General features: G+C 37.7%; 1 protein-coding gene across 2 annotated transcripts in view; it reads left to right on the forward strand.

Annotated features, from left to right (window-relative positions):
- The first annotated feature begins 1,104 nt into the window (after positions 1-1,104).
- The window catches only part of LOC119840347 (vacuolar protein sorting-associated protein 13), a 28,150-nt gene continuing 1,676 nt past the window's right edge, over positions 1,105-27,578 (forward strand). Inside the window, exons 1-47 of one of the 2 annotated variants that reach the window (XM_038366920.1) lie at positions 1,105-1,274; positions 1,714-1,907; positions 1,982-2,051; positions 2,684-2,834; positions 2,970-3,229; positions 3,307-3,444; positions 3,525-3,627; positions 3,745-3,986; positions 4,146-4,301; positions 4,602-4,841; positions 5,113-5,322; positions 5,622-5,888; positions 6,003-6,169; positions 6,839-6,972; positions 7,109-7,272; positions 7,351-7,500; positions 7,818-8,046; positions 8,268-8,414; positions 8,705-8,898; positions 9,026-9,163; positions 9,496-9,648; positions 9,977-10,063; positions 10,192-10,325; positions 10,593-10,701; positions 11,148-11,345; positions 11,688-11,844; positions 12,251-12,369; positions 12,451-12,675; positions 12,890-13,105; positions 13,566-13,607; positions 14,440-14,643; positions 14,890-15,027; positions 15,106-15,252; positions 15,504-15,652; positions 16,002-16,133; positions 16,449-16,664; positions 16,851-17,016; positions 17,407-17,629; positions 18,238-18,413; positions 18,801-18,920; positions 19,079-19,188; positions 19,488-19,683; positions 19,888-20,037; positions 20,827-20,916; positions 22,045-22,214; positions 25,851-25,977; positions 26,307-26,432. In XM_038366920.1, coding sequence (XP_038222848.1) covers positions 1,248-1,274; positions 1,714-1,907; positions 1,982-2,051; positions 2,684-2,834; positions 2,970-3,229; positions 3,307-3,444; positions 3,525-3,627; positions 3,745-3,986; positions 4,146-4,301; positions 4,602-4,841; positions 5,113-5,322; positions 5,622-5,888; positions 6,003-6,169; positions 6,839-6,972; positions 7,109-7,272; positions 7,351-7,500; positions 7,818-8,046; positions 8,268-8,414; positions 8,705-8,898; positions 9,026-9,163; positions 9,496-9,648; positions 9,977-10,063; positions 10,192-10,325; positions 10,593-10,701; positions 11,148-11,345; positions 11,688-11,844; positions 12,251-12,369; positions 12,451-12,675; positions 12,890-13,105; positions 13,566-13,607; positions 14,440-14,643; positions 14,890-15,027; positions 15,106-15,252; positions 15,504-15,652; positions 16,002-16,133; positions 16,449-16,664; positions 16,851-17,016; positions 17,407-17,629; positions 18,238-18,413; positions 18,801-18,920; positions 19,079-19,188; positions 19,488-19,683; positions 19,888-20,037; positions 20,827-20,916; positions 22,045-22,214; positions 25,851-25,977; positions 26,307-26,432 — 7,461 coding nt within the window. In that variant the 5' untranslated portion in view covers positions 1,105-1,247. The remainder of the gene's footprint in view (positions 1,275-1,713; positions 1,908-1,981; positions 2,052-2,683; positions 2,835-2,969; positions 3,230-3,306; positions 3,445-3,524; positions 3,628-3,744; positions 3,987-4,145; positions 4,302-4,601; positions 4,842-5,112; positions 5,323-5,621; positions 5,889-6,002; positions 6,170-6,838; positions 6,973-7,108; positions 7,273-7,350; positions 7,501-7,817; positions 8,047-8,267; positions 8,415-8,704; positions 8,899-9,025; positions 9,164-9,495; positions 9,649-9,976; positions 10,064-10,191; positions 10,326-10,592; positions 10,702-11,147; positions 11,346-11,687; positions 11,845-12,250; positions 12,370-12,450; positions 12,676-12,889; positions 13,106-13,565; positions 13,608-14,439; positions 14,644-14,889; positions 15,028-15,105; positions 15,253-15,503; positions 15,653-16,001; positions 16,134-16,448; positions 16,665-16,850; positions 17,017-17,406; positions 17,630-18,237; positions 18,414-18,800; positions 18,921-19,078; positions 19,189-19,487; positions 19,684-19,887; positions 20,038-20,826; positions 20,917-22,044; positions 22,215-25,850; positions 25,978-26,306; positions 26,433-27,578) is intronic. The other variant, XM_038366921.1, reaches the window with a different exon arrangement.

Genomic DNA, 27,578 nt, shown 5'->3' on the forward strand with positions numbered 1-27,578 from the left:
ATAAATAAGTATTTCGAGTATGGCAGCACTTTTTCCCCCTACTGGAAGTATGGGAAAAATAATAACGGTCACAATTTGACGAATACTTTCCAAAAATTCAAATGCAATACTGGTACAAATTGTTTGGCGAAAAAAAAAAAAATTACTCCTTTGCAGTGGTATGGCGGCCATTGGGAACTGTCGGAAAAGTATGGCAAGGTGATTTTCGTGAATGGCTACTCGACGATGATTAGCTATGCAAAAATTAGCCTGGTACAAATGGTTGAATTGTTTTATTTAAATTAATATATTCGCGTAGGTATGGCGGGCTGTAAGTCACACCCGAGAAGTATGGCATTACGCTACCGCCTACTTCTTTTTTTCGACTATCTGAAAATACAAGCATTTTTGTGGAACAAATCGTTCGACACTCGTTATTTATCCGACGCGTTCGATTAACGCCCACGCGATTGGGCCGCCGGTGCGAGCGCTATGACCATCATTTTCCTTTTTGCCTTTACGTAATTAGACCACTGAAGAACCGCCATACTGGTACAAATGACCTAGTAAAATGTGTCACCATCTCCCGGTCTATCAACTCAATGGATTTTGTGTCATAGAAATAAACCCATATTTCATTTACCGCACTAAAACATTGTGATGGGTTTTGAAACTTTTATATTACTTATGTTACATTTAATATTAATTTGAATTATGCAAAATCTATATATATAAAATTCTCGTGTCACAGTTTTCGTTGCCATACTCCTCCGAAACGGCTTGACCGATTCCTCTGAAATTTGGTAAGCATATTGGGTAGGTCTGAGAATCGGCCAACATCTATTTTTTATCCCGATATTCCTACGGGATACGGACTTACGCGGGTGAAACCGCGGGGCGCAGCTAGTACCACTATAAACGCACCCTATTCTCTCCATACTCGCAGTGTCATTTTGGTGTTTGTCAATTTACTGTATTTGGTTGCTTTAAATGAGATAATGAAAATAGTTTTTTTTATTAGGTGAGTAATAATTGAGCAGGGGTCGTATTTCGAGTTTTTTTTTTTTTGTAGCAAAGCTTACACTGAGGCCTTAACGCGTGTGTAACATGGGCGTTTCAGAACGGAGTCGTGCGTGGTTATAAAGCTGGGTGCGATCAGCGTGAAGTCGGAGCCGCGCTCGCAGCAGCTGGACGTGCGGCAGCTGCACCGCCAGGGGCTCGCGGACGACGCGCTGCTGCTCGAGATCGCGCGCCACAGCTACGACAAGATGGCGCTGCGCCTCACGCAGATGCAGGTCGGTGCTGACAGTAACAAACTATGTGCCGATGAGTTATCTAAATATATATATAACTCAAAGGTGACTGACTGACATAGTGATCTGTCAACGCCCAGCCCAAACCGCTAGACGGATTGGGTTGAAATTTGGCATGCAGATAGATGTTATGGCGTAGGCATCCGCTAAGAAATGATTTGATAAATTCCACCCCCAAGGGGAGAATATGGGGGATGAAAGTTTGTACATTGAAAATTTATTAAGACAGCGCGGGCGAAGCTGCGCTGCTTAATGGTAGCTTATTCTGTTATGTCAAATGATTTCATTAGATTTTTTGCAAAAACCTCCTTCATTACAACATATTACTTAAGAACGCGTTTGCCATAATATTCCGAGGACAAGGTATTTATTCGTAAGAATCGCGTCCTTAATACGTAAATATATTATATTTATATTTCAGATTGTAATAGCATCTCCCAATGAAGATTGGCATTCTGCAATTGTTTCGAATGAAGCCACACCATTGCATCTGTTACAACCCACGAACTTAGTGATACAAATACACAAATGCCTCATTACTGATGATCCGAGAATGCCGAAGATTAAAATTAGAGGAGAACTGCAGAAAATAGCTGTTAGTGTCTCAGAAGACAGGTATATAACTAAGTCACATAATATAGTTATATCTACATTTCTTTGCCATCAATTTAATTTTTTTTTTTTTTTAGATTACTAACGTTGTGTGAGATTTTGGTGAGCATGCCATTACCCCGTTCCGAAGAAACTACTCAACTCAAGGTAAAATGGCAGTCCGAGCTTATTTAATATATCTATTTATTGACCTTATTGAAATATATTTTATTTTAATTGAAGATATTTTGCTACAAATTCGCATACACAGTAACTGGACGCGTTATTGAAAGCCAACCTCTAGGTCAAGAAGGAACAGGCGTATTAAATGGCGTAATTAAATTGAGATGTGACTAATTTCACTTTAGATTAGTTTGACGATAGTACCCTAAAATTTGAATAAATTTAGTAAAAAGTAGTAGAAATGGTATTAAGTTTTTGTCGTTTAGGTAAATAAAATTAAAAATTGTCATAATAATCGGATGTAAAACTCAGTTGGATTAGATTCGAGAGTAATATTACTTATTATTTAATTAATTATGAACATTCAACTCAAAGCAGTAATTTGGTTACTCTAGCTGTAACTTATGTCTATTTAATATTTTGTCAATCGTATATAAGATAGAAAAATTGCCGCGTACTGTACTAAATAATTTATTTTGTGCGTACATAATATGTTCATGTTCATAATTGATAGTATTTGGATGTATTTAATATTTAAAAAAGCTATAGAAAATTCACGTTATCCTCAAAAATTACTATCGACTTTGTTAACAATAATACACTTGGTATTGTTTTAGGCAAGTGACTCAAAAGCGTCGAGTCTTTCATTGTTGAAGTATTTGGACCCTGCTGAGAAATTAAAGCGAGATACAGCGCGGTCTAAGCAACGAAAGAATGAGGAACAAACTGTACAACTCACCGAGCTTGAGGCATTCTTTATAATGAATGGTAGGTAATTATTATAAAGAATGTCCGGTAAGATGAGCTCTCATTTAAGAATTTTTGTTGCTTAATTCTAATTAAATATTTACATGCTATTTTCATTAACATGCATCACCAAGATTTTTTAATTATTCTTTGCAGAATTAACTTTGAGCGTGAACCGTAAAACGATGGATCCGTCTCAAGGTTACGACAGGTTCTTAGTGTTTTCGCTAAACCTTCTTGAGCTAAAAGCGACGCAAAAGACATTCACACTAGAAGCAACTGTTCGACTCGGATCTGTCAACATGCAACATCATCGAGTTGGTCACAGCACTATTAACATGATAGAAACTCCTCTTGTGAATGAGGATCAGGCTAAGCTCGAGGACCAATACTTATTCGCCGTCACTTATAGTAATGTGAGTGGTATTTAAGTTAGATTGTTTTTTTTATTAAAATTTTTCTTCTTTTCATGGGAAAATGTATATTGTTATAGGTTGACAAGAAATGTCCAGAATTTAGAAGTCACTACGGTTCCGTGGAACAATTAATCGAGTTAGACTTTACTACTCTTACCCTTATGCTCCATCTACAAGGATTACAAGAAATCCTAGTCATTGTCAATAACTATCAGGTAGAGTAACATGTGTAATACAGAAATTTTTGTATTTTTAAATTTCGGCAATTCTATTCATACATTATTTATTGTAACAGACACGTCTTAATGCCATCCAAAGTTCAGTGGATAGGTATGCTAATGCTGGCCCTCTCGAAACCATTATGGAAGATGAGGAGTTTTCCCTGACGAAGTCAAAAGGTAAGCAAACTGTACATTATAATTACTCCAGCCAAAAACTTTTTAGTAGCCTCGGTAAAAAAACGAACAAACAATTATGTACTAGTTCGATTTTGTAAAAGTTTTGACCTATCACAGATTTACAAGCAAGTGTATCAAAACCGTCTCATCGCAAGCAAGTGGAAAGTATACAACTGAAAGTGAACGTTAAGATCGGGGCAGTAGAGATCCAATTCGCGACGGATGTGCGGCCTCTGTCCATAGTTAAACTACAGGGAGCAACTGCGGGACTAGTGCTCAAACCATCCTATACACAAGTGGATTGTGCTATAGCTTCCATTAAAGTGGAGGATTTGAACCCTAATACTATTCATAAAGAGGTATGTATAAGTCTATTTCGAATCCATATCATAGTCAGAACAACAACAACTTTAATAAACCCAAAAATGATTTGTCTTGTAAGTTTCAAATATTTGGGTTGTTTATGATGTTTCGGATGAAAGCTACTGATTCAAAAGTGAAACCTCTTTTTGTTACAGATTTTGAAAGTTTTAGGCGGTGACGTAATGAATGTACAAATAGTGATGTACAACTTGGACCAGTTCCCGACCGTGAGCGACGTCAACATGTCCATAGACGCTCAAATCAATTGTTTGCGAATCGTCTTCCTTAACTGGTTCGTCACTTCTATGCTGGTAAGTGAATTTGTTGAATAAATAAGAAAGAAAGAAAGAAAGAAAGAAACGGCTGTATTTTTTGTACCGATTTTTTTTATTCTTAATTTATTTGAAAGCTGGTTTTAAATTTGGTCTAGATCTGATATTTTGAAGGAAGAGGTAGATTATAATACTACCTATGTATTAATATTCATTTATTGATAGATAAATAAATAAACTTAAACTCTATACTAACTCATTATGTCATAATTTCGATGAACTAACCCATTTGCCGGGTTTTTTTGATACACATTAAAGCGAACGTTCGCGAACCCTTAGGAGTTCCTGAACAACTTCCAAGCGGCGCAAGAGGCGATCATCGAGGCGTCGTCCCAAGCGGCGGAGGCGGCGCGCGCGAACGTGCACACGGCGTACCAGAACTCCACCAAGCTGCTGCTGCGCGTGCGCCTCGCCGCGCCCATCATCGTCGTGCCGGAGAACTCGGTCAGCGCCAACGCGGTGCTGCTCGACTTTGGACGGATGACCATCAATAACAAGTTCGTCGATCTGCCCGTTGCGGTTCGTATTTTTCTTCCTTTTTTAAACTCATCAATCTGTATATAATATCTGTAACAACCTAAATTTGACATGACGAAGTCGACATTCCTTGTTAAGTGGTTACTTAGAAAAGAACAAGAAAAAAGCTTTAGTGCAGTCAAGTAAGCTAAGCGCTTGACTGCACAAATGAAAAAAAAAACATATAAATATATATTTTTTACGTTTCAAGTATGTTTCAATTTTTGGCGTGAATCTTCAAAGTGTACATAAGATGTTATCGAATCGCGCGCAGGACGTGAGCAACAAGGTGACTGTGGACGAGCTGACTCTGGAGCTGGACGAGCTGAAGGTGTCGTGCTGCGTGCTCGGCGAGTCGGGCGCGGCGCACGAGCGCAAGCTGCTGCGGCCCACCAGCTTCAAGCTGCTCGTCAAGCGCAGCCTGTCCGCCTGGTACGAGCCGCTGCCCGACCTCGATGTGTCCGGCCGGATGAATACGATCGCGGTATGCACAACAATTGTTATATAGTCTGTGTCTTAATTCTTTAAGTACGCTAACGGAAATACTAAATTCTATATCATATTCGAAAATTTCAGTGTGCAGACCAGAAACTTGAACAGAATATTGCCATTTTGTAAAAATGTAGAAATCTTTATAAATTTTTGTTATTAATGAATAAAGTAAATTAAAATAAAGTTGTATAGAAAAGAGTTTTTTTATCAATTACCTAAATTTATTTAATCAATATAATGCATGATTTAATTTGAATAATCTATGCAACTCAGTTGTAAATTGTTTTTTAGATCACAGTTGGGCACAGTGATTACAAAAGTATAATGAAAATACTCAACCAAAATCTTCAAGAAGGTCAAAATAAAGCAGAAGAAGTGAAACCGCAAAATATACCGAAAGTCACTTCTAAGCCTACCGTTAAAAGTCAAACCAGCAAAGTGACAACGAAATCGACTACGGCCGTCGTGACACAGAAGGAAACTAAAAAACCCCGCACCACTATCAAGTTCTCGTTCACCATGGACAGTTTTGTTATTGATCTCATGAACACAATTAGTGTAAGTATTATTTAATGTAAACTTATTTGAATGTGTATGGTGAAAACTTTGTGAATGAAAATGAATGTGAATGGAAGTGAAAGTGAATCAAAACGCAAGTCGTGTGACCAACAGGCGGAGGAGTCGCAGTTCGTGAAGGACGTGGAGCTGGCGCGGTTCTGCATGGCGCTGCTGTCGGTGAAGGGCCGCATGTTCTCGGACGGCTCGCTGCACACCTCCGTGCTGCTGGTGGACTGCACGCTGGACGACACGAGGCCGGCGCGCGGCGCCAAGATCACCAGGTGATTCAGCTGGGGCAGCGCGTTACGCGTTACGCGACCATCCTCGTTTATCATTTGCTAGCTTTTGCCCGCGTGTGTAGTGTGAAGTGTGATTGGTGTGATAAGTCAGTCTGCATTAACGGCTCGTCTAAGGCGCTCGGGGTGTATGTATCAGTATATCATTATCATTATCACTAAGGCTGATAAGTATAGTTGAAGAGATTATTTGTTTGTATGAACGTGCCAATATTAGGAACTATTTTTTTTTAATACGGGCGTTATAAATTGTATCGATTTGACACAGAGACAGCTATCAACCCGCGAAAGGTCATAGATGTATGATTATCCCGGAAACCCTACGGGAACGGCAAGTAAAGTAAGAAATCATCGGCAATGAAGCTGGAGGGGATCGCTTGATGGTAAGCGCTGCCACCGCCCTTGAACATTTTGAAAGGCGTAAGGTCTTACAAACCTTACAAATGGATTGTCGACCTTACAAATGGATTGCCGACTTTATATAAGAAAGGGGTCTGTCTATTTTTTACTTTGACTACGCGGACGAAGCTGCGCACTGAAAGCTACATAGCTATATAGCTAAGTATATGACAATGCTTTAAGTTTGGAATTGCTATTGCATTGAAAAAAATTATTGTTAAAAATTTGCGACTATAATTAAATTCATGTGCTCAGGTACTTAGAGAGACGCCGTGAGAAACCAGACACAAAGGACCAAAGCGATGTTACGGAGAACATAATGGAGGCCCATGATAAAATACGAAGCATGATTGACATTACATATACAATGAAAAATTCCGATACCTTTAGTGAGTACTTTTTTAAAAAAATTTAGTTGTTAGATATATTTTTTAAATCCCATTGTGGGATCTATATTTTTATTTTCATATTAAATAAAGTGCAGTTTATTTTCTGTGTATACTTAAATATATGTATCTTTTACAGTTGATATGAGAATATTCAGTTTTAACTTGATTTTGGCCATGGATTTCCTAAACAAAATAGCAGAATTCATGACGACCGGCCTCGCTGACGATTCTAATACAGCGAAATCAAAAGACGATATAAAAGCTATTAAGTCGAGTGAGAAAGCCGTGGATATTCAGACGGTACTTCTGAATTTAACTTGTAATATATACTTTTATACGATTTTTTTTTGTACTATAATCTATGCTTTATTGATTTAGAAGAAGAAAGTGTCTGTGGCATCACAACCCTCAGCGATGGATCAACCCGAACGCCCTTCAATGATGACAGTCAATATTAAAATCGAGCAACCAGACATCATACTCGTCGAATCTCTGGAGCAGAAGAAATGTGATGCTCTCGTTTTGAACGTAAGTGAAATACTTATGTGTTAGTTTTCTTCTTCTTAAAAAAATCATGTAATTTGTTGTCTTACATAGTTGTTTATGTGACATATTTTATGCGGTTTAATTTATATCTCTGAATTATTTATTAACAAAATTTCAGATAGTACATTTTCGTACTTATTTATTATATTATTATTATAACATGACACGTGCCACGATTCTTCATTCATAATTATATTCATAACTTATTACAACTCCCAATAAGCGAAGAAACAAACGCTCGTTCAAACGGACGTGCGCCCGTAATAATATAGGGGGAATATAGTAGCGCGTCTGTACAGATGGAGGCGCGGTTCAAGCTGCGGCGCAGCGAGAGCCAGCTGGTGGCGGACGGCGGCGTGTCGGGGCTGCAGATGGTGGTGCGCACGCTGGGCGGCGCGGCGCCGGCGCGCGCGGCGCCGCGCTACCTGCTGGCGCCCGCGCACTTGTCGCTGGCGCTGGCGCAGCCGCCCGACAGCGGCATGCACGTCGACGTCGCGCTCACCGACATCAAGATCACCGTGTCGCCAGGTTCCCGCTTTTTTCAATTTTGAATCTAAATTCGATTGTTTTTTTTTTGGTTAATTTGTTGCTCCTTAGCTTCGTGAGTTTTCAAGTTATAAAAACTACTCCGATTTTTCGCTTATTTCACACTATTTTTATGTGTTGTACGTCCAAAATTAATTATCTATTTAAAACAACCAAAACAAATAAATATAAATTTAAAATAAATAAATTAACATCATCAACAGATATAATAGCGTTGCTTAATCGCGTCTTGGCCACAATGACGAGCAGGGAAGAAGACAATGTGGAACAGGAGAACAAACCGATCTTTTACAATAAGCTCTGGGATATACAACCATTTAAACCAACCTCATATTGGTTCCTGAAAACTGGTAAGTAAACAAATAATTAAAAAAAAAGAATCGATTAACTGTAATTAAGGAATAAGCTATAATTAAGAAATAAGCCTGATTTCGTGATTAGAGACCGAGTATCACCTAGGATTTTATTGGTGGACAATACTATCTCACTTGACAATAAGGTTAATATGGGGCGGTGTATCCACTGAGATATTCTAATAAATCCAACTTCAACTTCAACAACGTTGACAAAGTTGGATTTATTGGAACTAGTGAGATATTAATTAATATTTCAAGATCATTATATTAGTAATTTTCTGCAGAGGAGGCAGAAGAAGCGATACTTCTTGAAGAATCATCTATTGAATTACTGCCCAAGCCGCCAGTAGGTGAAATTTGCTTGCTCTCCAGTCCATCTATTGTGCTCGCTTTGGAAATGGACATCGGTAATGAGACCATACCAGTGCTAGTCATGCAGGCCTCACTGAGTGGACAAGTTAAAGACTGGAGTTCAGAAGTAAGTAAATGTAGTATTATAACTATTATAATTTCTTGGTACTAGTGTCACAGTATCGCAAAACGATTTCAGGATGTAAATAAAATGTCCCGCCTACTGAAAGTCATCCCCGTCTATTTTATTATAGTTCTACATGGAGTGTATATGGGCTATGCAAGTGTCTTACTACAATATTGGGCGCGCTATGTGGGAGCCGCTGCTGGAGCCTGTAGAAGTTCTGAAGGATTATCAGTATCGTCACATACCGTGGGAGCTTAAAATGGAGGTAGGTGTTACTTAAATTACACTCAAAAGAAAAAGTGCTTTTATAGTAAACTAAGAAGTATACTAGTAAAATATTTAAGAATTAATTATTTTTTCATGTTTTGCGTGTTGGTTAGCCTTTTGTATATACATAGTAATAGCAGTCCTTTCAAAGCGAAATTTCTTGTAAGTCATATTTTTGATTTCCGAAATTTCCGAAGCAAGAATTTTTAGAAAAAACAAAACCTGATCCCACGTTATGCTTATGATTTTTTGTTGCATATTTCATATAAAAAGTATTTAAATTTATTGTTTGGTATATTTTAACAAGCTATCCTTACCTTCACATATCAGGTGGTGATGCGTCCCGAAGAGGCTCCGTCGGCGATCGACACAACAGACGAGGCGGCCAACATCCAAGCAGTGGCGATGCGCCAGCCCAACAAGACCATCACCTTGTCCAGTAGTGAGCCGCTCGAGATAACCATCACCAGGAGTGGGATGGAAGTACGTATATGTTACTAACTTTTTTTTTAAAGTACCTCGTACTGTTTTGCTTAATTATCAATCAAATAATAATAAACGAGTTTGATATACAAATTTGATTTACAACGACCATACTTAGATTTTATTTGTTAGTACCCATACAATTGTTAACAGGAAAAGATCCTGTAAATTATTTCTAATTATGCTAAACTCGTATATATCAAAAACGCAATTTATGAGGTTTACGAGTTACGGTCAATTGAATGATGGTAATTGTTCATGTTTACATATTTCTTAATTGCAACTGGGATCAGAATAATTAATTTTAATACAAGAGTATTTTTTGTAGGTTTTAACATTGCTTGGAAATTCATTTGCAAGTGCAATAGCTGAAACGGCTGATACAACTTTGGTTGCTAAGGCGAAATTAGAAGATGTGAGTACAATTCATATAATTTTGTAAATTAAAAAAATATTTCATCATGACCATGAATGAATGTTTAAAGTATCACATACAAAGTTTTTAACAATTTTTAATCTGCATTCTGATTATTATTATTTTAGAGTCCGACCAAACAATACTTGGGAGCTCCATACGTATTGCACAACTGTACTGGTTTGACAATCAAACTTATATTGCACAATAATCACGACTTTGCTGTTTTCCTCACTGAAGAGTATACAGCTTCTGACTATAGGTAAGTCTCTATATTATTATAATTTATAGGTTAATATATAATATTATAGCCCGTTATATTAAGCATATTATATTAGCTGCCTTACGCGTGGCTACAAATATGCTTTGTATTTATTATCAAGTAGTCGGCTGCCCTAGTCGTAACATGACTGCAAAGTCTTAATTAATTAGTACATGTACAGCAATTTGTAGTCACCCATACTGCCACGTACATATTGACGGAGTAATATTAATATTAAGAAAATTAAATGTTAAAATTATTTAATAGGGAAGTTGTGCTGGAGCCAGGCGCGTGCGTGCCGCTGCAGTTGAAGCAGGGAGGAATTAATGTTATGAAGCTGAACGAGCCGCCACCGCAACTCAAGCTTAATATTAAGGTTTGTTGTTTATAGCGGCATTCAAATCGTCCCTTATAGAAAGTTATAGGTAATTTAAGTTGAGATAATATGTATTGCTTTGACTATAATTTTTGGAATTCTTTTATGGTATTGCTACTTGAATTGAAGATCACGTTTAGGGTTAAATAATTATTCTGATAATTGACTAGACTGGAATCACACGGTAGACACTAGATTCAAACAGAAAAAAAAAGAATCATCATAATTCGTTCAGACAGTTACAATTTCTGAGATAATAAACAAAATAAAAGTTAAGTCGAATTGAGAATCTCCTCTGTTTTTTTAAATTTGAAAATTACCTTGTTTCAAACATTATTGGTGTTCCGCATTTGTTCAAAACGCAAATATGCACAGTTAATGAACAAAAAAGCACTCGAAGTTGATCATATCCGTAAAATCGTGCAACGTCACTTGAACCCGAGCAGATAGTGGAGCTGGACGAGGAGCTGCAGTTGCCCGTGGAGCGCGCGGACAAGCGCTACTTCACGCTGGGGCGGCGCGCGGCGGGCGAGGCGCGCGCGCGCAACGTGCCGCACGCCGCCGCCATGGAGCCGCGCGGCCTCATCTCCGACGTCGTCATGCAGGACGCCGCGCTGCACATCTACCTGCGCAGCGTCGTGCAGGTACACGTGCACTCGACCACTGCGAGCTACATGTTAGTGGATACTGGACCGGAGACTGCGGCTTCACTCGCCTGGTACCCGGATGGAAGCCCTTTGTGATCATCCAGACTGTGATGTACCTTGATACCAAATTTAATGTAGATCCTATCGGCTGTTTTTAATGCTGTCGTGTTGTTCGGGGTCAGAATGTGTCTCTTTAAGTACAAAAATGACATTGCAAGAACATTCTGTATTGATTATTGAGCTATCATTGTTTGTTTTGAATTCTGAATGAATGTTAATTTGATAAACAGTATCGATAATGATAAGTAGAACATATGAGTGACGCAGCCGCATCGGCAGGTGACGAACACGCTGGCGGAGTCGGTGTGCGTGTACTACATGACGCTGAGCGGCAACGAGGTGCGGCTGCTGGGCGAGGTGCGCGCGGGCGGCACGCTGCGGCTGCCGCTGCAGGCCGTGCACACGCCCACCGCTGAGATATTCTTCTCCGTTGAAGGTATATACATACATGTGTTTTTATTACTTATTAAAAACTAGCGATTCGCCCCGGCTTCACTCGTAGTATGCTTTTTCTCTTCACTTGAACCATCCTTATACCTTAACAAAATCTTAAAAAAAACTGTTGAGACGAATGGGCCGTTCTTGAGTTTGACGCTTCGTAACACATTTGGCGAATAATTTTGATTAATATAAATTACTGCAGGCATTCTTTCGTTTATCTTGTAATGTTTTATACAAATGTTTATCAATTCATACTCATAGCTATATAACCGCTTGAATTCCTGTATTTTTAAGTTTTTGTTTTGGACTAATAGAACTAAATAAAGATGATTTTTATTTATTTATTTAATTCCAGCCCTACGATTGTATTAACTCTATTCTCTAATTATAAATTGTTTTAGGCTTTACTGTGTCCGTATCGCCGTTTGTCTGGCGAGAGCTTCAACAAGAAGTGAAAATATCGAAATTATTGCAATGTGACTCAAAAGATAAAAACAGTGGAGAAAAGTTCTATCTAAGGGTAAATTGAATTTTTGATGATAGTTTTTTTTTTCTTGCGGACTATTCACATAATGCTTGATGTATTTATTATGTGTTTTAGGCTGTTGGAACAATGGAGCAAGTATTTTACGAGCATTCCAACCGGCATACATTTGCGTCATCGTGCTACGATATAGTACTGAAACCGGCCGTCAAGATGCAGAACTGTCTGCCCGTCGACATTGTTGTGTCTCAACTTGGTTTGAAACGCACTCAGTTGTTCAAGCCGGGCGAGATGTTCCATTTGTCGCATTTAGCACCGAACAGAGCATCTATCGTTGTCATGGTAAGAAAAGCCAAGATAATATACATGTATGTGAGGTTCATTAATTTTAATGCTTTATTACCGTAAATATAGAGGTCTTCGAAAAATGTATAATAAAATTCAGATGTTTTACGCCAAACATCTCATTGATAGATATAGCACAAGGTATAAAAAGGAGATAAATTATGATTTAATTCATAAACGTATTTGAAACACATATATTTTTTCATGCCAGATACAAAACTACTTGGAAAAATGCTGGGTGTGCACCAAGAACCTGCCGGAGGAGGACGCGGAGCTGTCGGTGTGGACGTTCGAGTCGCACGACAGCCCCGCCGTGATGCTGCTGGAGCTGGGCCTGCACAGCGCCGACCTGGAGGGCACGCAGCTGCTCTCGCTCTACTGCCCCTTCTGGATGCTCAACAAGACCGGCTTCACGCTCTGCTACCGGGTACGTTCGGCTGCGGTCTATTCTCAACTGTATGCCTTAGCAGATTGGGATCAATTTCTGGGATGTAAAAGGCGAATTGCCTACAATGGAAAAAGTCTTTAAAGTTTTACTCTCGTTTTAATGTAGATTTTCATTATGAAATATTCAGAAATAGTTGTGATCTTCAATGAATAATTATTACATCACGTTAAATACTATCGTTAAAATTTACTTTTCAGAATAATATCCAATGTTCATTTTTTATTTGAAACGGTTTTTTTTTTATCAGTAGCTGTGATATTTCTAAATATTTTGATAAATAGAGCATAAGTGTTAATAAGACCGCCTATATGAGAGTTTTTTTTGTATTCATATTTCATCTTTGCTTTATCAATATGTTGTCAACATCCATTGAATATAAAAATGTATTGACGTTAGCAAGGTATTAATTCTGTTAGTCATGAATGTTTCGTGATTGCAGAAATCAAAGAAACCAGAAAAAGATTCCAGCACCCCCAATAAGGTATCAATGCGATGACAAACAATCAGCAGCTTTAGATTTTCTATGCCTTTTTAGTAATTCTATATCATTTCCACTATAACCTACATTGTACATGTTCAAAACCCAGCGTGCTTGCGATTATTAATAAATCATACCTAACTTTCATTAGTGTAACCAAAAGAAATATTATTATAACTTGATATTACTGCATTAAAGCATTTTGAGTTTTTTGATTAATTAGTATTGTTTTATGATAGTAAAATAGCATGCTTTGTATACATGTAGATATATATGCGTGTATTTGATTGTATCCATGTTTTGTATTTGATGTGACTATTGATGCAAAAGCAATTGCCGTCTTCTAATTTAGTGTTGAATATTGCAGATAGGACATTGTCGTTGCTGTAAATTTATTACACACCACTCCCCTTGTTTGTCGGTGAGTGCGAACGTCTTGTAGTGACATGTAAATGTTTTGTTTATTTTAAAAATACACAGGTTGCAAGTGAGATGTTAGATATACTCGAAGTTAGCACATCATTATTTTAACATTTCATGGCCTTTGTTGCTTACTGCATATCTATAAAAAAAATTTAACCCTTCCCAATTTTTTTCCCTGCATACACATTTGACAAAACTAAGGCATGTTGCATGAGTCATAACAGTATATTGTCATAATGGTCCAACGGGACATTGAATATTAAATCACCATTTCTACCTTATAAGATCTACTTCTGTACAGTTCTTCAAGTCTGTGGGTACTGAGGCTCCACCATTAATTTACTTAATCGGATCATGGATTGTGCGGGAAATTATGAAAAACATAAGGCTTAATGAAATATAAATGTTTCAGAACGTTGATGAGACCGGCAATGTAATCTTCCACCCGAAAGATTACAAGGAGCCAATACTGTTCTCTTTCCGCGCAAAAAATTTCTTTGGCAAAAAGAAAGCTGCGATTCGCATCGAGTTCGGCGAATGGTCCGATAAGTTCTCTTTGGACGTGCCTGGAAGTTCCGGTGTCATCATCTGTAAGAATGAGGGTCGGACTTATCAGGTAAGCTCTTTTATTAACGTTTAAGTATTTCATACTCACAGAAAATCAATAGTTTTTCTAATCAATAGTTTTTCGAAGGTGAAAAAACCATTTCAATCCAATCACTGGAATGGTTAAGAAACAAATAATCAGCGATTATTATACAGATAAACTTCGATATGACTTCGGATCATCTTCCATTTTCATGCAGCCTCAAGATTTTTTTGTGAGCTTTCTTATTTGTATAATTACTATGTATTTTTTTAGGTTGCAGTGACAAATCAGTTGACTTTTAACAGCTTGACAAAAATGGTTATATTCACACCATTCTTCCTCATCATCAATGAGTGTCCATTCGCCATACAATACCAAGAACTACACCGCTCTGCAGATCCCTGGAAAGAGGTTTGTATGTTAATGCAATTACAAAAATTATTTTTTAAATTTGTTATGCACGATTAAGTAAGTTAATAATAATTTTAGGTAGAACAAAACTCGAGTTCTCCTTTGTGGCCAGTGGTTGAAAAAGAAGACAAGCTGTTGCTTCTACGTGTTTCTGGATCAAAGGAGCATGCTGCGCCGTTCTTGTACACGGAGCAACATAGCGTCTGTTTGAAGTTAAACAATGAGGTAAACACACTTATTTAAATATTTGTTTGTAATTCTAACGTTACCACAGCACTTTTTTATTAAATACTCATGAGTGTATAATATATTATACAAATCACACGTTATAATTTTTTTTTAATTTTGTGTTTATTTTTTCTTTTTCTGTATATTTTTCACTACTTAGAGTTTTAACGATATGTAAAACAAAAAAACAAACACACTTTCGCATTTATAATTGGCAAGCAAGTAACCACACACACACCGGCCCACAGTACGGCGGGCTGCACGTGGAGGTGCAGCTGAGCGAGGGCGGCACGTACGTGACGGTGCGCCAGTACCGCGACGGGCACGCGCCCGCGCTGCTCGTCAACTGCACGCCCCACACGCTCACCGTGTACGAGAAGGAGAACGTCAACGTCAGGTGAGGGGAAATAATCAAGGCAAATGTCGTACAAGTCTTTTGTTTCTTGTGTTTATGCATAAATATTTAATATAGGTCGCTAAAGTAATATGTAGAGAAATAGGATGATAGGTAAATAAATAATTTCTTCCATATTCCTAATTAGATCGTAATAAATATATGTGTATATTTAGAGAAAATAAACAAATTATATATTTTACATTGCACTTTCTCCAAATGTATGACTTCGGATGTATTTTATCTTTAAAAAGGGAAGAATCGTTTCTGTCCAGTCTATTTGATTGATAGATTAAGTCTAATTTTCTTTAAAAGATGTCCATATATTAAATTTATATTGTGGTTGTTTCAGAAAATTACCTTCGATGAATAGGATGTTGTATACTTGGGATAACCCTGCGGGTCCAAGAATACTTATTTTTGAGGGATATAAAAAGAAAGAAATTGAGAATGATTTGAGAAAAGATGGTATTGGAGATTTTATGTGAGTATCGTTATTTTTATGCGATCACGTTGTCTTTTGTTATCATAGTAAATAAGATTTTTGATCTCCGTCAATAAATTATTATTTTAACGTTAAATACATAACTAATTGAAAACATCAATCGATCGAGGTTATTTATCAATGTTGGTAAAAAGTAATAATAATATCAGTAATTATATGAACCTAAAATTGTAAGACTAAACACGTACGTGTATTGTACTATCGCAACGCAAATATTGCACGTTTTGTACACTCGCACATTTGAGAACAGCCAGTCGAGAACCGAACCGAACGCTCGTTGCGCCCCCAACGCAGGATATCGGAGAGCGAGCGCGTGTGGTGGGTGTCGTTCCTGGACGGGCTGCAGCGCGTGCTGCTGGTGACGGGCGACGCGCTGCTGGCCAGCGGCGCGCACACCATCGGCGAGGCGGAGCCCGTGCACACGGAGTTCGTGCTCGCCATGCACGGCCTCGGCCTCTCGCTCGTCAACGACCACGAACTCACCGAGATCCTCTACCTGAGCATTTCCAAGTGAGTGTGCCGCACGCAAGAGAGTTTAGTTAAGAGAACTTCCCTTCAGGTTGCAAATTGCACTCTGTATAATATAGTATAGATTTCAGCCATGTAGTTCTCGGTGATAAGAAAATGTCGTGAAATTTTCTTTCTAAAATCAAAATCAAAGTTTTGTCTTGTATTATTAACAAATATTTTTTTCAGTTCTGGTATAATATGGGAACAGTGCAAGATAGGTTCACGCCGATACAAGAAGATTGAAGGCCAAAAACTGATACAATATGAAGAAGCATACCAAAAGTATATTACTGAGAAAATGATTAGCGACACCGAAATATCTCCTCGAGTGCTTATTGATGATAAAATTGAGGTAATCCTTTAATTCTGTTTTGATATAATTCTTTTTATGTCGTCAATTACAGTAGTATGTAAGCAGTTTGTCAAAGAATTGCTTAAGTAACAATTGTATTTCTTGCTATTGAAGTTGTATTCATGGCCACATTTTTTACTATTTATTTTGTTTTGTTAACGTTGCGACGCTTCAAAATGTCTTTCTAAATTCCATCATTCTGACGAACGCGCATTTGTTGTGTTCGTACTTTGATAAAATATCAATTTCAGGTTGCACACCGAACAGATTCGAGCTTGTTATTTATAATAGCAATAAGACTTTGAGTTCTTGTGCAAATACACGAAAAATTAAATAGAATATTAATATAATGAGCACGTTTAACGTTTGGCGTACGCGCACACGCATCAGGTGGACTTCTCGGAGATGCGCATCCTGAAGCCGTCGAGCCGGCTGCTGCGGCGCACGCAGCAGGCGGGGCTGTGGGCGAGCTACGGCGTGACGGCGCACTCGCGGCGGCTGCACGCGCGCCTGCACCGCCTGCAGGTGGACCAGCAGCTGCCCCTGCCCACCTTCCCCGTCGTGCTCGCGCCCGTGCCGCCGCCGCGCTCCGTCGCCAACGAGGACCCCAGCGGTATGCACCTGCCCTCTCCTACATTGTGTGTCTTTGGCAATTTGGTAAATTATTTTATATGGCTCTAAGTAGCAAGAATAAATCATATAAATACTCACTACTGGGAATACACGAAATGACCAGGATATTCAGGAAAAATACACACCTATTAAATTTTGTAACTGTCCAGCCATACACTAATTATTTACATTTGTTTAATGGTTTGGAATATTTTGGTACATTAATTGTTTATTTCCACGCTTAACCAAGAAATATGATAAAATTATTTTGAAAATACAAACATGTACTAAAATGTATGTGTATTTAATACACAATATTGGAAAGTCTTTGCTTCCAATGACGCTAAAAATATTAACAACAGCAATATTTTATTAAAATTTAAAAATGCTAACTAAACCATTATTTATTAATTAGATGAGTTTTTGCTTCAAATGTTTTTTTTTATTTTGAAATACTACCCTTGTGTATTAAAAGTTTTACATGTAAGTCCTGATCCTTGACTTATTAACATTGTCGATGTTTTCTTTCCAGATGTTATGTTATTCATGTTATCAACCAAAAAATTATATAAATGACATATACTAATAAAGGTCCTTTTATTATAATAGGCATGAAGCCGTTTATCGAAGTATCGATAGTAGAGCGTATAATGGAGCACAGCAAAGTGCGACAGTACAAGTATTACAAAATGCTGATTCAAGAGTTCCACGTGAAGGTCGACATGGGTCTAATCAATGCACTCATGGGCATGTTCCCACAGCGACTACTCACGGAACAAGAAGCTGTGAGTTTAATATTAATGATTACTTAAATATACTCCTAATAATGTATTTTATGAATGGAGAGGTTTTTCCTTTCTAATGAATAAACAATCTCTATCTATATATTGTTGTAGAGAATATTTCCTCACTGATTTTGGCAATAAAAATAAATGTTTTTTTCGATGAAAATGGATCGTTGCTTTAAAAGTAAGACTTAGAAATAATAATTTGCATTCCCTAATTTACCACCTTGGTACTGTGGTTAGCGCGTGAGCATTAAATAGGCGTAAAAAATTACCAGCGTGGCTAATAAAAAGTGTCAGTCAAGGTGAAGATACAGAAGTCTGATTACCTACTATGTGATTATAAATCTAAAATAATTAATAATTCACTAATTTCTTTTTATTTAGTTGGAAGCATTCCAAGCCGATTTAGAAAAGGCAGGACAACCTCTTGAAGCTTTGGCTGCCTTAGGTGCTGCTTCTGATTTGAAAAACTTCTATGACAATCTACATTTATCGCCGCTAAAGGTAAATATTACTTTCCATTTTTTTAAATTAATTCACCCTAATCAATACATTGCACCCCGACACCGCTTAATCGATGCCGATGGTAAAGCTATTTTCACACAAATATCCCGGTGCAAAACCGCATGATAAAGATAGTCTGCCACAACGTTACTGTACAGGTGCACGTGTCGTTCTCGCTGGGCGGCGCCAGCCAGCTGCCGACGTTCGTGGGCACCGTGCTGCAGAGCATCGGCGTCACGCTCACCGATATGAACGATGTTGTCTTTAAGTGAGTACATTTTTTTTTGTCGTCGTAATATATGTTTAAAATGTCTGTGATATATTATAAACAAGACGCTCGTCCCAGCCCTGCCCGGATTTCAAGATTCCTGTTTTAATCCAAGGGAGCATTTAGTCGGGATAAAAATATCCTATCACCCAAGTCACCTCATACTCAGTCTGTATACCGAATTTCATCAAAATCCGTTCAGTAGTTTCAGCGTGCTTGACGACATGGACAAACATTCAAACAAACAAACTTTCACATTTTTTATATTAGTGTGATTATATTATATGTTCTACGTGCAGGTTATCATATTACGAAAGGAATTACGAGTTCCTGTCCCAAAAGGAATTGATCAGTCAAGTACAAAGTCACTACACGGGACAAGCTCTGAAACAGTTGTATGTGTTGGTGCTCGGACTGGACGTCATCGGCAACCCTTACGGGCTCGTCATCGGTTTAAAGAAGGGCGTGGAAGATTTATTCTATGAACCCTTCCAGGTTTGTTGTTTGAGTTCTATTATATACTACCATATTCAAATTATTGTTATATAAATATGATAGTTTGATATAAAGATTACGTTGTTTATTTTAGAATTAATTTATATCATGTGAATTTTTGAACGTCAAAAATACTGCATAAATGAATTTATCGATCGATCATTATCTTTACACTTCACAATAACAAAAGTGTTATATATGCAGGGCGCGATCCAAGGGCCGGGCGAGTTTGCGGAGGGGCTGATGCTGGGCGTGCGCTCGCTGGTCGGGCACACCGTGGGCGGGGCCGCCGGCGCCGTCTCGCGCATCACCGGCGCCATGGGCCACGGGCTCGCCGCGCTCTCCCTCGACAAGGTGCTCGCACGTGTACACGCACACATACACACACGCACGCATACACACACGCACGCGCATACACACGCACACGCATACACACACGCACACGCATTCACACGCACACGCATACACACGACACGTATACACACGCTGTCGCGTACATACGCATACGCATATACACGCACGTGGATACATACGTGCACGCAGTGGCATGTATTATGCAAATACACACAGTATATGCTCAAGCAAATGTACACGTCCATTTATCCATGTACACACGCATGCAGGGACGCACGCGTACGCACAAAAGAAAATTCAAATACCTTACAAATTCATTGCCATGTATGTAAGTCAATATTTTCAAGGAAAAAAATTCACGTTCATACACTACTACTACTAACTATACAAATAACTTGCCACTCAACGAAGTGAGCTTCATTCATGATCTAGGGGTATCACTTAGTTATTTACTTATATTTTTGGATTTCACAACTGACATGTTCTAAAGTCTCCTGAAACAACCTTAGTTCCTGGAATACTAGAGCATTGTTCTGCGTCCTGAAATCCTAGTTATCAAGTTCTTTTCGATAGATTTGAAACCAGAATTTTTGTTTTACCACCTTTCTTTCACAAGCTATAAATGTGCGGTATCAATGTTCTATAACCAACTACTGTCGTACACAGATACTTTACACAGATGCAGCGAAATAGCAGATAACCTATTTGTTTATTTATAAGATATTTGTGGTCTTCAAGAAATATCGTGTAATCGTGCACTGTAATTTGATTTTATGTTAATTTGCTTAGGAATATCAACGCCGACGACGAGATAACATCAACAAACCTCCTGCTAATTTACAAGAAGGATTAGCCCGAAGTGGAAAAGGACTTGTTATGGTAAGAAAAACAAAAAAAAATTGTTAGATTTTGTAGTGATATTGCATTGAATTTTATTACAATCAATGAATATGAGATAAAATTTATCTGTGTTTTAATAAAACATGAGTAAATGAGAAATTGTTGAAAGAATGGAATAAATTTGGTCACGAGGCGGGATTCGAACCCACGTCATTTCGCCGAACCCTGTTCGTAAAAGAATGCAATGAATAAAACTAATAATTAAAATACAAATTAATGTACTATCACTTTAAAAATTTAAATTAAATGGAACTACAATGAGGAGATGCCCGGAATATAAGATTCGAGTTAACTTTGAAATCAGTAGCATAATAAAATATTGACTAGTAAGACTCCATGCTGCTGGAAATCTACTATTGCCTTAGTTTTCAAATAAAGCAGAATAATTGAAAGCTGATTTATTATGATTTCGCTACTTACGTTAGGACGGATTTTGCAAAGTTTATAGTCAAAGTAGTTTTCAAGCTATTGTGTATAATATGTCACAGCCAACTGGTTAAAACAGACGTTCCATTATAAGCCTTTTTTTGTTCGTCAAATAAAAATATGTATGTATAAGAAGGTTTTCAAGCTGTGGTCTATGAGATGGAGTAAGGTAGGAATACACATAGAAAGAATTGTACATATTGTATGTAAGCGTAGTAGTGTATGTCTTATTTGCGAGGGAATTTATTTTATTCGTGTCTATATGATGAGGGTGAGATTATATGTATGTATTGTAAACGTGTAAGGAGTAGTTTCCATAAGTTATGTGTCCTACCTCCACCTAAGTGTAGTGTGATGGATGAACGGGGTTGAGTATGCATACGCGTAGGATTTACGTCCTGTATATTAGCGAGTCTCTGCTACGTGTACTTTCACATGGCCGCCCTGTCCGCGCGCATAGTATAGATAGGCTTCAAAGTTGGTCCATATGGGACACTAGCCCGCGCGTGCGCGTGGGGGCGCGTGCGCGTGGGGGCGCGTGCGCGTGGGGGCGCGTGCGCGTGGGGGCGCGTGCGCGTGGGGGCGCGTGCGCTTGGGGGCGCGTGCGCGTGGGGGCGCGTGCGCGTGGGGCGCGGGGGGCGCGTGCGGGCGCGTGACAGCAGCGGGCGGTGCAATGTGCAGGGCGTGGTGGACGGCGTGACGGGCGTGTTCACGAAGCCGCTGGAGGGCGCGCGCGAGCATGGCGTGGAGGGGTTCTTCCGCGGGCTCGGCATGGGCGCCGTCGGGCTCGTAGCGCGCCCCACGGCCGGCGTCGTCGACTTCGCGTCCGGCTCCTTTGACGCCGTCAAGAGGTGACCACCTTGCTTTGCCTGCTTACTTGCCTGCCCGTCTGCATGCCTGCTCGTCTGTGTTCTTTGTGTCCGTTTCGTTTCCTTTGTTAAATTACTAGGTAATTGTGTTATATCTTCCGCTAACGCATCCACAGTCATCCCATCGCTTAATTTGTGAATTTTTTTGCTGTGAATATTTTTTCTTGTTTAATTTTAGTGAATTTAGTAATATAACATCCTATAGAACTTTTAAATTTTAATTGTATTTTATCCAGAAAAAGAAAAATTAATCATTTTTTAAATGAAACGTAAAACTGATCTTCTAATTTCAAATGGAATCGTTTATCATATTTTTCCATTCCATTAAAGTTATTTCATTTACATTTCATTTGTGCAATTTCATTTGGTGTTATTTGTCAAAATTTTGTCACCTATTGCCAATAAATCTTTCCTCGCATTTATCTGCAAAGGTCGCAATATACTTATATTTGCAAAATTTGATACATAAATTTAATCTAATTGAGTGCTAGATAATGTAGGGAAATATCAAACGTTCTTATGGTGGAGTAAGAGCGTACTTAAATATATTTTGATATAATGAATTATTTGAAGTAGGAAATAATTAATGAGTTATGTCATATTTGCCTTAAAACATTTATAGAGTGTAATTTAGGGGTGTAGTGGTTTTTTTTAATATTTTTACATATTTATATTAATATTTATAACGTTTAATGTTATAGTTTTGAATATCTTCATTTGAATTCATATTACTACAAAGACGATTGTATTCTAGAATGCTTTATCAGATTTACGGGCACATAAAATATTTTATGATATGTGTGTTGACTATTGTTATTGTCATTTAGTAGTCGGACTGATTTTATACGTTACTATCATAAACTGTGTCGTTTCGCACGTCACCAACGTCACACAAATCTCACTAACGCTGTAATGGTCCATTATTTCTATAATAATTGTGATTTACGAAAGCATTCCTAAATATAGAGTAGCTGTATAAAGATATGTAATAATCGTAACGGTTTGAAATCGTGGTGTCCTCGCTGCTGCAAATTATCGATCGGATACCTTTTTGTCCTAATTATCCGATATTGTACGCTCCTTATATGTTGTACATTTTCACCTCTCAGTATTTTTTTTCAGCAGTAATCTGTTTCCGTTGTTTGGATTTTGAAACAATAAACAATTTGTAAAAAGAAAGAAATTAAATGAGGTAAACATTAATTTACTCAGGAAATACCTATTTTGGTCAATCAACATTTTATTCCATCCAAATCAATTTTTATTTCTATCTACAATAATTGGGTGTTCGTCTGAGCCAATAATAATAATTGGTTCGAAGGATATATAAATGATTTCGTTAACAATTGGATATGAATTTGCTTTTCGTTATAGTAATAGGATAGTTTTTTTTTATATAGATCGAGAGCTGCGATAACAAACGAGAGGCTTCTGATCCATAAAATTTCAGTTTTCTATTCTGAATTTGTTGTAAAGCTTATTTGATAGGTTACTTATAATATGGGCGCTCGGTGTTAAACGTTTTCGCAATTTATAAAATAGAAATAAATAATTGAGGTCGTGAAATATACGTATTCTGGTTTAAGAATGTGGGGTTACGGACGAGATGCAATCTGATAATGTTAAGTCACGAATAAATTTCACATTGCATCTTTTATATGTATGATTAGAAATTTATTGGTACGATATGATAACGGATGAAATGAGACGATAATGTGATACAATATGTATAAATTAAAAGTATTATGATTTTTCTTTGTATAATTAAAAATCTAACTATTATTTAAAATTAAGTGTACATGGAAGATAAAATCAAATGCATAAACGATTTTGGTACTTAATTTATATGGTCATAATATCTGTATAATATTACGCCATATTCCCGACAATCCATAGTAAATCTTGTCTTAAAATAACGGCTTTATTTAAATACCCTACCTGACCTATGGAGTCTATTTTCCTCATGTGTCAAATATAGAACGTAGAACGTGATGTGGTAAAGGAATGAAATTCTTAACGTGCTGCAGTTTTTTCCAATTAATGATGAACATATTTTTAGAAACATTAACAACTCTAAATTGGGTTTACCGAAACATTTTGAATAAATATATTATTGAATTTACGAAACACATTAGTGAATTGTGTATGAAGGCCCTAGTTTGTCTGCTTCTTCAGTTAATAAGGTTTAGGTTCGACGGAAAGTATTTATATCTCAGTGCTTTCGTATTTTGGAAGCGCGTAATCACCACTATGATTATATAGAAAGACGGGGGTCGTTGAAGGTCATTATAGAGATAAACTAGGGTCGCGGAACCTAATTGTTAAGAAAGACGTGTTTCACGGAAGTTTATTTTAAAGAAGCGTAGGTCGATGTCCGCAAAAGTTAATTATTAAGAGATACTGGGGTTGCTAAAGTGAATTATTAAGAGAGACGGGGGTCGCTGTTAATGGTGTGGTATGTAGGGCGTAGTGGAGGGCGTGCGGGGTGTGGTGGTGCGGCCGGTGCGCGGCGCGGCGGCGGGCGGGCTGGGCGGTCTGGTGCGCGGGCTGGCGGCCGGCGCGCTCGGCCTGCTGCTGCGCCCCGCCGGCGGCATCGTCGACTTTACTAATACCCTGCTCACCTCGGTCAAGAGGTGCTACCGACACTCGTACCTTATTCTGTACCAACGTATCTTGCGATCTGTATCTTGCGAACGTACGCCGTTTCCTACATACTACCGAACCATCATATCATACTTCACCATTTTTTCCATGTCTATGTTTAGGTACCATGTCCATGATCTCCACTATCACCATATTTCTTGTCATCGTATGCCGTGTCTCAGTTTTTAATTATCATATACCGTGTAATCGTATGCCGCATAGTCTATATAACCTAACCTAACTTAACCATATGCCGTGTTTTGAAATTGAGTGATAAATGTAGAGGTTGTGTGTTTTGTTCATTGTAGCGTTGGCGTGTATCGAGTGTTGTGTAATATCCAATTTAAGTACGGTTCGTTATTTAAGTACTGTAAGATTTGGAAATAATAGACCATTCATAATTTATTTCATTTATTTGATTGACTAATTCGGTTTCGTTGATCACAAATTATTTATCAATGTAAAAATTTAAACTTAATTTACACCTAATAATAATCAAATAACTGCCAGGGAAAGTAACATCAAAATCGAATCCGTTTTGTAAATTTGATGGAATTTACTTAATAAATTTTTTTGACATTACAAATAATTCCTTCCTTATTTGTACGTTGCGAAATAAAATCGTTTATTCAAATTTAAGTATTCATGCAAATTTTGATTACAAAGTGTTCTCGGCTTAAAGGCCGTATTGCCGTTAATTCCTCTGTGAATTTGAAGTCCGCGGTATTCCTATTTTATTTGAATTTAAATTGTACACCTCTCGTTGAAAATAACAATTAAATGCACCATGTTACAGTAAAAGTAAAACACGTATTGATATGTGCCAGCATTTGACATTATTGTTACTAGCAATCCAACCTAGACAACCAACCTAGGCCTTCGTAAATCTTTTGATTTGAGGTGACATATTAGGCATAGTTTGAACAATGTGCAAAGATTGTTTCACTATATTAAATCTCCAATCATGTGGAACAGAGCTGCAGACATGTCGGAGGAAGTAACGAAGCGGCGAGCGGCTCGCTACTTGCCCCCAGACGCGGGCGTCAGGCCGTACTCGCGCTCGCACGCTGAAGGATACAAATTGCTATCCGAACTTGAAAAGGTATATATTTCTATCTTTTTATACAAACATGTAGTTACAGCATGTGCAAATTAAACAATATAAAAATGTATTATTTATTTAAGGAACGAATTTTAAAAGAACGTGCAGATTTAAAAATTTAAACGTAAAAATTTGTATAATTGCAACTAATTTAATAATCGACAGTTATTGATTAAAATATCAACAGCCCGCCTGCTGCGGTTGTAAAGCAAAAATTACCGGTAATTTGGCTCGTTACTATGAAACCATTTTTTGTTTAAATTATTTCACAGTTAAATATTATTGACGAGTATTAATAAACGAGTTCATTGAACCTACATATAATTTAGGGTAAATTCGTGAGCACGGACACGTACGAGGCTCACGTGTGGGTGATCCCCGCCAAGGAGGTGGTGATGTGCACGGACAAGAGGCTGTTGTATCTCGAAAAGAACAACGTATTTGGCGGTTGGCAGGTACGATTCCATATTATAAAATCATTTGACATTATGAAATCTATACTAGTACTAGTATTATAAAGCTGAAGAGTTTGTTTGTTTTTTTTGGACGCACTAATCTCAGGAACTACTGGTCCGATTTGTTAAATTCTTTCAGTGTTAGATGCTCCATTTATTGAGGAAGGCTATAGGCTATATACCTATATAGCCTATAGCCCCGGCTTCTCCCATGGTACATGCCATGGGAGAAGTCGGGGCGGATCGCTAGTAAAATGATGAAAATTTCTGATCAGTGTTGTCAATTATCCGTTTGTTAAATGTGTTGTAAATTAACAATATTGCACCGAGTGACTTCGACAGTTTTGTAAAATATACAGCGTCCCGCCGGTGGTGTACTATGCTCAATTGAATAGTAGTTTTACATACGTTGATTACGAAAAATGTTAAAAAGTTGTATAATTAGAACTAAATTTAACAGTTAGATGTATAATTTTATGCTGATTTTACCAATTTTCGATTTTACAAATTTATTCGTATGTATGTTATAATATATCGTAGGAATGCAACCTTCATTTCTAATGTTTTATCTCAACTTCGCGTGTTTTCTCTCACAGTTACCAACTTGCTGTTTAAAAACATTTTCATAGTTAGAGAATAGCTATGTTGTTACCGTCTGGCTGTATATTTTTTCTTTTTACCAACGTAAAAATAGGATTGCAAACTTAAATTGCAATCAGAATAAAATACAAGTTAGTAACGTTTTTCTCGGTTACCGCGAGTCATGTATTATGTAACGAGAGCTCGGTGTCGACGCCGCACCCTGTAATTTGGTATAAATATTCCATTGAATTTACACCTACAAATATTTGAGATCAGACGTTAATTATTTCAAATGAAAATAAGGACAAACAGCATTTTACAATAAATATTTGCTACTGACAACCAGGCAATAAAATATTTTTATTCGTGGGTATATTAGCCAATGGATTAAATTGTACGCATTATGTGTGTAATTTATTACTATTGATATTAAAGCCTTACCAGTGCAATAGTGAACGCATGCAGATTAATGCGCGATTAACTAACTTTGTATATTTCGCAAATAATCCGGGTATTGTTCCGTGTTTGTTCATATGTAATTTATTATACTGACTTAGGTATTAC

Source organism: Zerene cesonia, chromosome 6, assembly GCF_012273895.1.
Source record: "Zerene cesonia ecotype Mississippi chromosome 6, Zerene_cesonia_1.1, whole genome shotgun sequence".
NCBI lineage: Eukaryota > Metazoa > Arthropoda > Insecta > Lepidoptera > Pieridae > Zerene > Zerene cesonia.